This window comes from Dendrobium catenatum, unplaced genomic scaffold (assembly GCF_001605985.2).
Source record: "Dendrobium catenatum unplaced genomic scaffold, ASM160598v2 original_scaffold_224352, whole genome shotgun sequence".
NCBI classification, from domain to species: Eukaryota; Viridiplantae; Streptophyta; class Magnoliopsida; order Asparagales; family Orchidaceae; genus Dendrobium; species Dendrobium catenatum.
In genome coordinates, this window is record NW_021542761.1 from 389,410 (window position 1) to 403,364 (window position 13,955).

General features: G+C 35.1%; 1 protein-coding gene across 3 annotated transcripts; it reads right to left on the reverse strand.

Moving 5' to 3' along the window:
* Positions 1-2,394: 2,394 nt before the first annotated feature.
* LOC110100541 (plasma membrane ATPase 1) lies at positions 2,395-12,959 on the reverse strand. 3 transcript variants are annotated; one of them, XM_020828090.2, is made up of 23 exons: positions 12,729-12,959; positions 12,383-12,567; positions 11,806-11,899; positions 11,212-11,331; positions 11,027-11,143; positions 9,796-9,933; positions 9,545-9,679; positions 8,992-9,171; positions 8,644-8,850; positions 8,401-8,520; positions 7,933-8,052; positions 7,142-7,264; positions 6,704-6,808; positions 6,442-6,586; positions 6,077-6,241; positions 5,504-5,742; positions 5,204-5,236; positions 4,985-5,066; positions 4,721-4,881; positions 4,239-4,451; positions 3,206-3,388; positions 2,946-3,121; positions 2,395-2,575 (listed from the first exon to the last, which is right to left on the reverse strand). In XM_020828090.2, the coding sequence occupies exons 3-23, from the start codon at positions 11,863-11,865 to the stop codon at positions 2,476-2,478; spliced, it is 2,922 nt and encodes a 973-aa protein (XP_020683749.1). In that variant the 5' UTR covers positions 11,866-11,899; positions 12,383-12,567; positions 12,729-12,959; the 3' UTR covers positions 2,395-2,475. The 3 variants fall into 3 exon arrangements, with proteins under 3 accessions (XP_020683749.1, XP_020683748.1, XP_020683747.1); XM_020828089.2 differs by having other exon boundaries at positions 12,656-12,959; XM_020828088.2 differs by having other exon boundaries at positions 12,383-12,959.
* Positions 12,960-13,955: the final 996 nt, after the last annotated feature.

Sequence of the window (13,955 nt, forward strand, 5' to 3'; positions counted from 1 at the left end):
CTTCTTTTACACCATTCTCACTCAAAATATAAGAGAAAGTCAAGCAAAATAACTCCAAGGGACACCACCGTTTAGAAAAAGGAAAAAGAAAACTGTCAAGTCTCCCTCGCTGCGCTTCGACACTCAAGCCTCTGCTAACATGATGCTGTGACGCTCAAGTCCCTAGCGTTGTGGGCCTGTGACACTCCATAGCATTGTGGCGCTGAATTTAGAGCGTTGTGACGCTCTGCTCTATGTCATTTCTTTCAACAAACTTTGCATCACCAGGTACACTTGGGAATACAATGTTGGGGCATTCAGGTACACAGTGTCGGGGCGTTGTATGAAAAAAAAAAAGTGTGCGAAGTACCTAAACGCAAACAGGAAGAGGACCCCCTTAGCTAGCACGGGAAATTGACTTGAGATTTGAGGTTACAATATAATAGGTTACTTGCTTCACCAATTCGAATATAAAAATATTAACGAAACACTCATGCATAAATTATATCTTAGATCTTATCTACAAGAAAATAAACATAACTCATGTGAAATACTGCAACGAAAAAAATAAGAAAGTAAAAGTAGTTCTCACTCAAAATATAAAAGAAAGTCGAGTAAAGTAACTCCAAGAGACGCCACCGTTTAGAAAAAAGAGAAATAAAACTATCAAGACTCCCTCATAGTGCTGCGACACTCAAGCTTCTGCCAACATGATGCTGCGGCGCTCAAATTGCTAGCGTTGTGGAGTCCCCACAGCGTGCGGCGTTGAATTTAGAGTGTTGTGACGCTCTATTCTCTATCATTTCTCTAAGCAAACTTTGCATCACCGAGTACACTTGGGAATACAATGTTGGGTTGTTTAGGTTTATAGTGTCGGGGCGTTGTATGAAAAAAAAAATTGTGTGCAAAGTACCTAAACCCAAGCAGGTGGACCCCCTGAGCAAGCACGAGAAATTGACTTGAGATTTGAGGTTATAATACAACCTGATTGATCAACACAATTTGATTCCACACAGAACTAAACACTCATTCATGAAAATGTGTATATTGTTTAGACATTTTGTGTGTCTATTTTAGATGCACCCTGTTCGCTCTGAGTTGAGCAAAGCCAATCTGGTTTTTTTTCCAATTTGTGCTGGGTTCAGCATAATCAGGTTAGTTCAATCCTATGAAGACCATGGTTCGACTTATTCATTCATTTACTAACTTGACTTAACATTCCATAATTTGTTTGGGGGTCAATTCATTCTAACTAAAGCTAAATTAATCTTTATGTTGGTCCTTCTATCCTCTAGGGTTTCTATATATAATCCCAATAGTTTTACTCATATTTTTTAAGTTTTTTTTTTGTTTTCAAAAGAGAAAAAAAGAAGGAAAAACTCAAGGACAAGCAACACCACTATCAATATAAAAATATAAAAAAAATAAATAAATAAAAGAAGTTTGGTTAGAAATCATTTAATCCCAACAATTGTTCTATTCAATCATTATATCTTCAAAAATTTTAATAAACAAATAATAATCAATTCTCTTTAAATACCAATCAAAATTACATAAAAATCCATTTGTTGTTGGTTCTCTTTATATAATAATTACCCTAACAAAAAATAGACTCTTTCATAGTCTTTCTTGCACATAGTTTATTTTAAGTCCTTAAATATCAATATAATTTTTTTTAATCCTAAAATACATTGGATTTAATCCTTTAGGTCAGAAAATTGAAAGAATTAATAATAATTCAAGCTAAATGATTATGACCTGTGATGTTATTTCAATAAATTAATCAATGTTGCAATAGCAAACATGCAGCTCCTAGTTTTGTGGTTTTAGGGTTTACTTGAGATGCAGTAGCTGTATATAAAAGTAATCATAAAATTATCATTTAAAAATAGAGTTTTAAAAAGAATTTGAAGTATAATAAACTTTTACTATATAAAAAAAAATAGACAATATCTTCTTTACTAACTTTCTCACTCTAACAAAGGATTTGTTTGAAATAGTTTTCATATTGTTTTTTAAAGTTGCTTTATAATATAATTATAAAAATTTTCTAGTTCAAAAATTTTTTAATTAAAAACTGCTTTAGAAAAGAATAAAAAAATTGTCTCAAACAAAATCAAAATTTCATTCTAAAAAGCTCCTTTTCATCATAAGGATAAAAAAAAAAAATCCTAAAATTAGGGGGTTCCTTTTTAAATTGATTTGATGACTATTAATTGGTGGACACATCAACGAAGCAAGAAAAACAACAGTTCAACAATCAGCTGCAGCTGAGAATTTCATACGATTTCAATTTACAAACTTCAGCCAACACAGATTCATTTCTACAAATAACAAATACTTTTATTAGTTTATCAAACAAGATAACAAAAACAAGAAAAAAAAAACATCAATAGAATTCTTAAATGCCAAAAAAAAAAAAAAAAAAATCACACAATTTTAACAATACTTGAAAACATCTAAACAAGCAACAGAGTTTTTGAAACATTCCATCAATCACAGAGTGTAGTGCTGGTTGTAGTTATCATTAATATCCAACCCCTTTAGTTTTGCCGCAGTTTCCACCTTTCCTTTCAACGTTGACAGCTCCCTCAACCTGCACAAGTAACCAAGTTAAATATATGTTCAAGTTCTGGTTGCTTTCATAGCGAATAAGAATTTTTATAACAAGCTGAACACAGACTGTTCATGAGCAATTTTTTTTTTTTACGAGGAACCCCTCTGCTTAGCGGCGAGTAAACTCCGGTCGACCTAGCAGGCAACCAACACCATTTTCCCGGGCCAACATGTAAGGCTGTCACGGCCGCTCAAGGGATTTGAGCCCGGGACCTGAGCTTTGCCCAGCCGAGCTCCCCCCACCCGAGCTAAGCCGTGGTGGGTGCAATTAAATATTTGACAGCCCTTTTCTGTGTGTAATCAAGAATAGAATTGATCTTTTGCATAGAATTTCAAACTATAACACCCACCTCTCTATCTCTGCACGTTTTTTGGCTTCTTCAGCCATCTGATTAATATCAGAGAATGTGCTGCGCTCAGAGAATTTTGGCTCTGTGGTCTGAAGACCATGAAGCGTTCGCTGCTCGAGAGCCCATGCGGCTTTACGGGCATCGCGACCAAAATCATTGTTTCTTGTGAAAGCCATCTGAGAAATTCATATGTAGGCATAAAGTCACAATGAGAATAAGTATGAATCATATTCATGTAAGAAACTTTGGTAGTTGTTCACCTTATTATCCAAGACCAAGTTCCAAGCTTTCCCACTCATGGCATATCGAACTCCAATTTTAAGTGGATCAAGTAGTAAGTAGACAACAATATTATACAACCAGATAACTCCTGTCCAGCCCCAACCAATTCCTCTGATTCCAGCAAAGTCCCAGTTGGCAAGGGCAGCCAACGCACTTGCAATCTACATAAATAAATCCAAGTGCTCAAAATTAGCTTTTTTCTTGAAATCTATAGCCTAGATCCCTCATGTAACAAATGAATTTAGGGAGAAAAAAAAAGGACGAGATGTTAGTTAAATATTTAAATATATTATTAACGATACAGATAATTAATGTTGGTAAAAGCAAAATTTACTGGTAAGTTTCTACTGCAGGTAATGCGTTCTAAGATTTTCTGGGTAATGTGTTGATAATAAAAATGGTGATATGGGATTCACATTTTGTTGATAGTCCTCCTGGAGTTGATTACTATGGAATCTAATTTGGCAAATGCTCTAATGAGAAGAGCAATATATAAATTTAAATATGAGAATATAGTGAAAGCCAAAAGATTTATAATTACTATTATTAGTATTGTTTTATTTATGTAGCAAATGGTAACACCTCTAAACATTTTGCTTTCCTTATCTCCCCCAACTCCAGCCACACAGACAAAGGAGATCGCTTGGTTCAGTCTATCATTCTCAAAATTCACCTCAAGATTCAGGAGATTTTCTTGAACTAAATGACACTGCTTCATATTTTGCAAGATACTTTCTTTTAAAAATGTCTTATGACAAGAAAGAATAACATCAACACAATAACGATGGGTGCAGATGTTTATTCGAGCCTAACAACACCTGAACTCACAGATTTCCAAAGATAGCAATGTTATTTCCATTAGTATTATGAGATGCATATAATTCAAAGTTAATTAAATCAACAGCGAGCTCACTTTTGCTCAATTATAAATCAACATTTAAAGAAAATATTAACTTTACAGAGGACATGAAAATAATCGTTAAAAAGCAAGATGGCAAAAGAGATACTGACCAGTTGAGCAATGAAAAATGCAGCCACAAGAAGAAAACCAGGTCTTTCCAAGAAAGACCAGCTTCTAGAGCGTGTCACAAATATTAAAGCCTGGCTAATGGTGCTGACTTGGAGGTATACAGCCGAAGCCAACTCTTGCCCATTATAGAAGAGTGCGAGGTCATCTTGTGGGTTTAGCTTGTTCTTGTTGAAGTTCTTGACTTTGAAAATTTTCTGTAGAGAAGGTAACTAGTAGATCAGTATCACAGATGGTTTGGAAGATTCAAGATTAACTTCCAGTTAACAATTTATCTAGCTATTAAACCCTAATCACCAAGATGATGAGGCTCCAAGGATAGAAAGTGCTTATAGACTCACCTTCTGTAAATTGGCCTATAATAGTTCTCATGGAACTGGTATTAAAACTTTGTTCAATACTACCATGTAGTTATACATTGAAAAAATATCAGAAAATGCAGCTCAAAATCTAGAAGCATATTTACCTCAAAAAAATCAGTCTGATGAGCTGCATAAAAGAATAAAACAGTGCTCAGACCAAGGTAGGTTCCCAGTACCAGTCCAGTCGAAAAAATTTCAGTGAGGTTCCACTTGTCAGGTAGTGGAGAAGGTCGGACCCTGTCCTTGGAAATAGTCATGATGGTTCCTGGGAATGGAATAATGCACTATTAGGAGAATGAGAGATCAAAATGAGTGTAATCAAATGGCAAAAAGAAACTGTGTTGACAAGCTATAAGTTTGATACAAACCATCATTCAGAATTGCAATTACAAGAACCATAAATGGAGGAAAATCAAATTTCCAAAAGACATTCAGCAGCATAAATCCAATCTGTCAACATGGGAAGTGAACATGTCAAAATAATGTTAAATTATGCTAATATGAATGTACGCCATGCACCGAGAGAGAGAGAGAGAGAGCATAATACGATATGACAGAAAAATGAAAATACATTACTAGGTACTTACCACAATACGGACAGTGATTGAAACGGCGTATATCTGGAAAATAAAGGCATGTAATAGCCATCAGCATCAGTAAATTCAGCATTGAAATATTTCTATATGAAGTACAAAATAATTAAAATAAAAATAACAATGTTATTCTTTCTATTATAACATTCATAATGCAGAAGATTCCATTAACAAAAGAAGTTTTGTTTAATTCCATTTCCAAAAGAAAGATATGATATAGAATATCACAGCATTTTTTAAAACTAGATTGGCCCCAAGTGTTGCAAAAACATACTATGTCAAATTTTAACATACCGTATAGTTCTTCATCCTCTGAAAAATTGCACGGCTCGTTAAAATAGCACTAATTATCACACTTAATCCAGGTTCAGTAAGAACTATGTCTGAAGCACTCCGAGCAGCATCAGTTGAATCAGCCACAGCAATTCCTATATCTGCCTTTTTCAGTGCAGGTGCATCATTGACTCCATCACCAGTCATCCCACAGATATGCATTCTAGCCTGAAGTTTCCTCACGATTTCATACTTGTGCTCTATAAGACGAAAGAACTAGATTCAGTATAGTTTGTTCCAATAAAATTTAGGGAGATTTACATACATACCACTTTATTTCATGCTACTTACATATCTAACATCAAAAATATTAAAATTACAAGCCTACCGTCCATAGAACAAATTTTGGTGCATGAAATGAAATATTAAAGTTTATAGAATAGTATGAATGGTAGAAAAGAATTACAGGAGTAATATATTTGATATTAAAGTTGTATATGAATGGTATGTATGTAATATTAATATTTTTGATGTTAGATATGTAAATAGCATGAAATAAAATAGTATGTATGTAATAATAATAACAAAAGGTACCTGGAAAAACCCCAGCAAAACCATCAGCCTGTTCAATGAGCTCGTCGATAGGAAGGCCTGCAGCATCCTGATCCTTAGTCTCACCCAACAAGGATGACGATGGGTACATATTAGTGCCCATTCCAAGCCTCCGACCGGTTTCCTTGGCGATGGCTAGCTGATCACCTACAAAATTTGCACAAAGGGGCATATGGTAAATGATATTTTTGAAAAAAAAAAAAGTCATCAACAAAAGTATTTACTATAATAAAAAAAAAGAAGAAGATCCAGTTGAGTATACACATGTAGATTAAGCAATAAATAATCTGCTACTAGTTATTCTGGCATTTCACAATGAATAGCATGAAAAGCCAAAAGAGACAAACCTGTGATCATCTTGACGCTAACTCCTAAGTTCAGAGCTCTTCGAATTGTTTCAGCAGTATCATGGCGCGGAGGATCAAACAGTGGAAGAAGTCCAAGAAACTCCCATGGTCCTCCAGCAGAGTCCTTGGACCCCTCAGGTACAGCCTAAACAATACAGTGGAAAATAATATCTCATCAACAAAGAACATAGAAAATAAAATCACAAAGACGATAAAAAAACCATTTGCTAAACTAAAAGTCTAAAATTAGATACTGACTAACCTGATATGCAACAGCAAGGGAACGAAGCCCTCTGTCAGCAAATCTGTCAATAATTGCATGCACTTTCCTTTCAATTTCTGACTTGTTCCATGCAAGATTGAGAATCTGCGAACGTTCAAAATTTTAATTCAGTGGGCATGATGGGTGCTTAACTCTGTTGTAATTCTCCAGATCATACTATCTTTTTTTGTTGTAGAAAATACAGTTTGTATTCCTTTACCAGCCAAAAACACTATTGCTATTTGAGTTTTTTTAAAATAAAATTAAAAAAAAAATGACAGAAACTTTTTCGCTTATTTAATAATTTAAAAGTGCTTGTATTACCGAAGTACTAAGAGTACTCAGAGTGCTAAATGCACCAGAAGACCGATTCCAACATGTCTAAAAGAAAAAGTTACCTACACTTAAATCTGATTAACTAAGAAAACTGATATATACCTGCTCTGGTGCACCTTTGCTTGCTCTGTGCATTTTACCATCAGCATCTATGTATGTGAGAGCTGTTCTCTTGTCAGTTGGGTTGAAAGGAAGGAAGTGAACCTCTTGAATACCAGCACGCGCCTATAGCAATTAAAAAATTGGGTGAGAAGCATTATTCAAACTTATATAAATGAAAATAAAATACAAATGATCCAAATATTCTAACATGAACAAGCAGTTTTACTCACAACTAGAAATCAGAAATGAAATCTAAAGTATAATGTGCAACAAAGGAATAGAGAATTGAACTAGCAAACGTGCCTAGAATTCATGTCCATTTGTGGAACCTAAGAAGCTAAAAATTCACTAATATCTAAAATGTGGCAGAAATGAGAATATTGGAATGGATGTGCTGCAACTAGCAAGGATAAATTAATAAATAATTATATTATTAAAGTAATTGGAGTAACATTTATTGAATATAAGAAAAATAAAAAAGCCTAGGTGGTTGTGTGTATTTATATTATGGTTAAAGATGCACCAGCTAGAAAAATAGAAAAAAATAGTATTAGAGGATTAGAAATAGAAGAGTAAATCTAATGTAAAATGGATAGAACATGTTCAAAATGATTTAAGAAGAATATGTTTGACACCTTAAGCATCACTCAATGGTAATGAATAAAAAAACGATTCATAAAACTAACCCCAAATAATTAGAATAAATATAATGATGATGAAATTTACGCACAAAGTTAGGCAAAGTGTAATAAGCTGCAAGGACCTCAACACAACATTCAAACTCATTTTACCTCTTTCATGTCCGGCAACATGGATACAATTGCACCATCAATGGCATCCTGATTCTCAAGCCTTGATGCCCTTGCAGCCATTAATACTACCAAATCCTTGTCATAACCTTTGGCAAAGACCTGCAACAACATTGGTCAGTTCTAACGTGTTCCTGGCACTCAAATTATATTTGATCAACATGACAAGCGTTTTGCACATGAGAACTCAGAAAAAGTCGAGATTCTCACAACCATTAAATGGGTTTCAGGCTATACATTTTCTTAAGCTATCCCCTTGCTCGTGAAAGCTCAGAAAAATCGAGATGCATACAACCATTTAGCTACCCTTCCCAAAATAAAAAACCTACAAATTTTGCCTCATGTAAATTCACAGATGAACATCTATCTATTATCATGCTAATTGATGTTGCAATAACTGCAGTTCATGCTAAGTTAAAGTTCAGTTGCATGGATTGTAAGAAATATGACCTCAATCAAATTCTTGTCGACAGTGAGCTTGTTAAGTGTTAAAGTTCCTGTTTTATCACTGCATAGAACATCCATCCCAGCCATTTCTTCTATAGCAGTCATCCTTTTTGTTATGGCACCCTACAATATTGAAAAACCACAATAAATTCCTCAATCTACCAGCTGTGTTCAACATATAATCTTGATGTTGGAGAATAAAAAAAAATACCAATAAATAATTGTAAAAGCATATAAATTGTAAACCTGTTGAGACAAGCGATGAGATCCGATGGCCATTGTGACAGAAAGGACAGTGGGCATGGCAATTGGAATGCCACCAATAAGTAGAACAAGAATATTATCAACGACGGTTCTATATTTTCTTCCATGCACTCCACACATCACTATTATATCAATAATAATTCCAAATGCAATTGAGCATATACAGAAATTCCCTATGGCAGCTAAAACCTGCAGCACGAGAAATAAGTAAATGTCCAATACAATCCTTCCAAAAAAGATGCTTACATGTCTTCAAATGCAAGCAATTTCAAATATTAACAGTTCAGAAAGAAAGACGGGCAATCCAATGTCGCTAGGAACAACAGATACCTTCTGAAAATGACCAACATGCTTAGTGGAGTCCACAAGATGAGCTGCTTTGCCAAAGAAAGTATGAACTCCAGTAGCAATAACCACTGCTTCTATTTCTCCTTGTTTGCAAGTTGAACCAGAGTAGACAGCATCACCAGGGTACTTAGTTACTGGTAGGGATTCTCCAGTAAGAGCAGACTGAAAAATAAAAGTACGGCAACCATTTTATCATGCCTAATTAGGAATTACTACAAACATTTACAACCAATATGCAACTAGAGATATCTTTAGCAATTTGTAATCATAAGCATCCAAAGTTGGATCTGTATAGAGTTTGAAAAATTGTACAAGGTAAGTGAATGATTAATCCTACACATATAAACTAAAATCTTCAAGGGATAAGGCCAATGCTTAACATACAACATAATTTTTAACTCACAAAGATTTGATGATAAGCTCATCACTACTGAACCAACTGAGTTGGAAATAGGAAAACGCCAGCACTCATATTGAGAAAATTATTCTATCACTCATGCCCAATAGTATTTAATGCATGCTCAAGAACATGTACCTGATCAATTTTCAGAGGATCTCCTACAAGAAGACGTGCATCAGCAGGAACAATGTCGCCAAGTTTAATGCTGATTATATCACCTGGAACCAATATTGAAGCATCTATCTCGTTCCATTTTTCATCTCTTAAAGCCTGATAACAATATTTGGGGCATTGATAAGAATCAGTACGGCAACACTAAGCTGTCTATCAGGAAATGCAAAATTTGCCTTCAAAAAGACAAAAAGACAAAAAGGCAGAAAAAGGACCTTAGCCTTCGGGGCCAGTTGAGACATTAGTGCAGCAGCAGCATTACCGGCATTATTTTCTTCTATGAAGCTGATTGTCGAATTAATGATAAGTAGAACCAAAATGCCAACAAAGTCATGGTAATCAATTTCTCTCTTCTGCAAGAAAAAAAGAATTATTTAAAAAAGAAAAGCAGAATTAAATGCAAGACAAAGATTCATCACACACGTGGTTCTTAATCCAATATATAATGGTAAACAATATAACAAAAGCAATCGGAAGAAGAACAACAATAAGAAGGTCTACTGTAATAGCAGCCGCTGCAATAGTAGGAATTGCAGTGACGCTGGCAGTAGCAACACTAATGTAAAATTTGTTCATAACATTTCTATGTTAGTTAAAAACCCCATTTTCATTTAGTAAATTTTTTGAAGCTAGTTAAACTTTGATGGAAATCCAAGAATGAAATATCGAGTCAACTTAGTTGTATCAGTTGAATCATACTTGCTTAGAGCTGAACTGGACAATAAAAGATCAACATTAGGCTGGTCAACCTTTGATCATGCCCAAGCCTGGTCACATCATTGCAAAGCAACATCTCTATTGCCTTCTCATTATTCTATTGTATTCACCTTCTAACTCTCTCTTCCTCTCCTAATTAAACAAGAATAAAAACTCAACTCTTATTTTAATTTTTTATATGTAATTATTTTCCCTCTTGCATATCTTTACAATCGCTCCCTATATGAAAGTTCTTATATCAACCATCACTCCCATTGAAAAGAAAACTTCTCAATAACATTAGATGTCATGAACTAAGAGCTCACAGCTCACTCAATTACATGGAACCTATGTGAAAGACACTGTTCTTGAATATTGCTTAGCCGTGGTAGAAGCAATAGAGATCCACTTGAAACACAAACCACATGGAATATATAATCCAGTTGAGGCTCTAATACAACTTGATAGGAAGGTGACATACCAAAGCCAAAGTTAAGCCTAATATATTAATGGATAAAAACTCATCAACATGGAAGTTTGCATCAATGGCTAATGGAAACAAACAAGATATTAGAAACTCAACAATTACTTTAATTGTGAACTAGTTTCCATTCTCATGCGTAACTTAGCAAGAATAGGAGGAAATTCATAACTAAATTACCATAATAATAAAAAGGAGTTGAATCCAAGCATTCAGTCAATTAAAAAAAAACAATTTTTATAAATTGATAGTGTAACCAAAATTGATACCTCTCCTCGCAAATCACGTCCACCATGCGCGAGAGCAATGGCAATGATAGCTGCCGCCTCCATGACCCAAGATAGTGGATTCCACATAAATCCCAAAAATTTGAGAACTTTATTTTCCTGCAAAAAAAATAAAAAAATCATGAAGGCTGAATACATCAGAAAAACTCAAATGTGTCCGGCCAGACCTTCTTTTCTTCAAGCTTATTATGGCCAAACACAGCGAGCCGCTTCTGAACGTCATCAGAGCTTAAACCTTCTTTTGTACATTTCAAGTTCTCAAAAACCTCCTCAATAGGTACATTTTCCTGCAAAATAAAATTAAGATGAGATATATTATCATGTAAAACAACATTTTGAGTCATCATGCTCGACAAAACAGAAGGTGAAACAGAGTCTGTTCATGCATTCAATCAACTTACCAGGAATTCAAGAAGAAAAGGATATTTAAGAAGGAACAAATAGTTCTCGATTCTCTAAGAGCTTTAAATTACTAAGTTGAACCACGGTAATATAAAAAAGTACTAGACTTTCATTTGTAAAAGATCAACGACAACAGTATTTGAAGCTTAATTGTGCCAGACTAGCAATTCAACTAAACATTGAACTTTTATCAGGTTATTCAAGAAAGCATTAAGTTAATTCAGGAACTTCAAGGGAAAAGCAAGTTATGATCGGGTATAATTTTGCAGCAAATCTATTTGTCTCCATTCATAAATCAATGGGTTGAAAAGTTCAAATTAAATAAGCAAATTCTTTATGTAGGGAGGGTATATAGATACCAAATCAACAGCTTCCTGTTTAATAGCTTCGAGTGACTTATCATCCATAGAAGCTTCCATTACTTCAGCACACAATCACTTGAGAAAGAATTATCTGCAGGAAAGAAAAAAAATTGAACTCGGTGGATAAATCAGAAAAGCTTCTATAAAGCAACTCCTCAAAAGACACTTTCACAACGTTTTATCATCATTATATTTTCATACTTCTAATGTTTTGTCAAATTGAAGATAGGCGACGGGCAAAAAATATATTGATCTCATATACAATTATGCTACCATAATTTCTTTTCCCAATTAGATCAATGACATAGTTTCTGAGAAGAAATCCGTCGAGCATAAAATTTACACGAACATGAAATCAACCCAAAAATCAACAGAAAATCCAGATGTAAAGAGATTCCAACTTAGCAAAAGGAAATATCCATTTTCCATTTATAAAACGAAGCAAAGACAAACTGCTTTGAATTCCAATCAGAATAAAACAATAACAGTTGATCCCCTTTTCAATCCCCACGCCTAATCCACAAAATGATTCCATTCCGAATCACCAAGGGAAAAAATGTCAAACGAATAATACCTCCGACTAATTAACGAGTCGAACACAGCCCAATTCTCCACCGCTGACACTAGATCATCCGTACCGCTCAATAATGATCTTCCTCCTCTTTCCTCTCTTCCAAATCGCAATTTGGGGCATAAAACGGAAACGCATTGCCGCAAATATATATACTGATACTATCCGGCGCGGTTGAGGAACTTCCCCTGAATTAGGTTGACTCAGCGCGGGAAAAGACATGAGGCGGCTTAGACAAAGAAAGGCAGATAGCGAAGAATTGATAAATCATTGTACTTTGAAGGAAGCTGGATGCAATGAGAACCCAAACATTTGGAGCTCCACTAGTGAAGACCGGCGCTTCAATTACCTCGATTTTGTCGTCCTTCTTTGCCAGCAAGTTACGGAAGCAGATCAATTGAAACAATCAAAAAGGTTTTCAAGAATGCAAAGTGCTTGGGGATCCATTACTCCATGAGAGCTGGGTCCATGAGAAACTGTGGAGATCGAGGTCGGCCATTCGAAATGCTTTGAGATCGTCAAGAGCCCAGTGTCACGCTCATCAATAATTTGTCTAACCTCCGCGTTATTTCTGCAGGTTGTCGCTTCCGTACAACCAGACGTGCAGTACGGGAAAATTTTGTAATTTAAAACAGATTCAATTTTGCTCCAAAAAAATGTGAACGGCGCCATAATTTTTTTTTTGGAATATTTGGGGCCGTAGCCCATTTCATATAATATAAAAAGAGTTACAGTAAAAAATTGACAGCCACCACAACCTACCAGTCAACAAAATCCTATCAGCCACAAAAAATGCTGCAGAATAAAAGAGAGCTAGTCTAAACTATCAGCATAAAGCTGCAGAAAACCAATAAAAAACAGACAATAAAGGGTGCAGAAAAGAAAAGTGAATAATAATAAAAAGGGCTCAGGTTGCAACCCTCAAGTTAAACTCCAAAGCGTCAAAATTCATCCAGTCGGATGATTTGGTCCCCTGGTTGCCGAAGAGACCATCTAAGGGGATAGAAATAATGTTGCATTCATCATTGCCCTTCAAAACCATGTTGCCCGGTTGCCTAAGAAGGCCGTCCAGGTAACCAAAATAGTCTAGGTGATAAACTTCCACAGTCCAAAAGAGCCAGCCCAGGAGCTCTAGCCAATTCATTCCAACCAATGATGTAAATTTTGAAAGCATTTCTTCTTCAAAATCTTAAGCAGAACAACTCTTTTAATGTTCCCAAAAACAGTGGTTTGACAGTCAATAATATTCCCAAATAGCCTGTCATTTCTAGCCTTCCAGATGTAATAAACAATAGCAGTAAGCAAGAGATAGCAAAGGCTTTTCCGACTGTAATCCATATCCCCTTCCTCAATGGTGTTAAAAACTTGCCACAGATTTGGTCTAAAAAGCATGCAACTCATTTGAGGAATAGTATTTAGAAGAATATTATAGGAGAAATCACATTCAAACAAAAGATGTTTAATATTTTCCTTGTCGGTCTTGCAAAAAACACATTCAGGAGATGCCGGAATACCCCTGGAGATCAAAGCATCTGCAGTTTTAAGCCCATTCCTAAAAGCCATCCAAGAGTATATA

Bases quoted from the DNA above. Each gene is read 5' to 3' on its own strand.
- LOC110100541 (XM_020828090.2), bottom strand. From the start codon at position 11,865: ATGGAAGCTTCTATGGATGATAAGTCACTCGAAGCTATTAAACAGGAA. The intron at 9,934-11,026 runs GTATCAATTTTG...TTTTTCTTGCAG, and splicing joins GACGTGATTTGCGAGGAGAG to AAGAGAGAAATTGATTACCA. The intron at 4,452-4,720 runs GTAAATATGCTT...CCTTCTCTACAG, and splicing joins ATCAGACTGATTTTTTTGAG to AAAATTTTCAAAGTCAAGAA.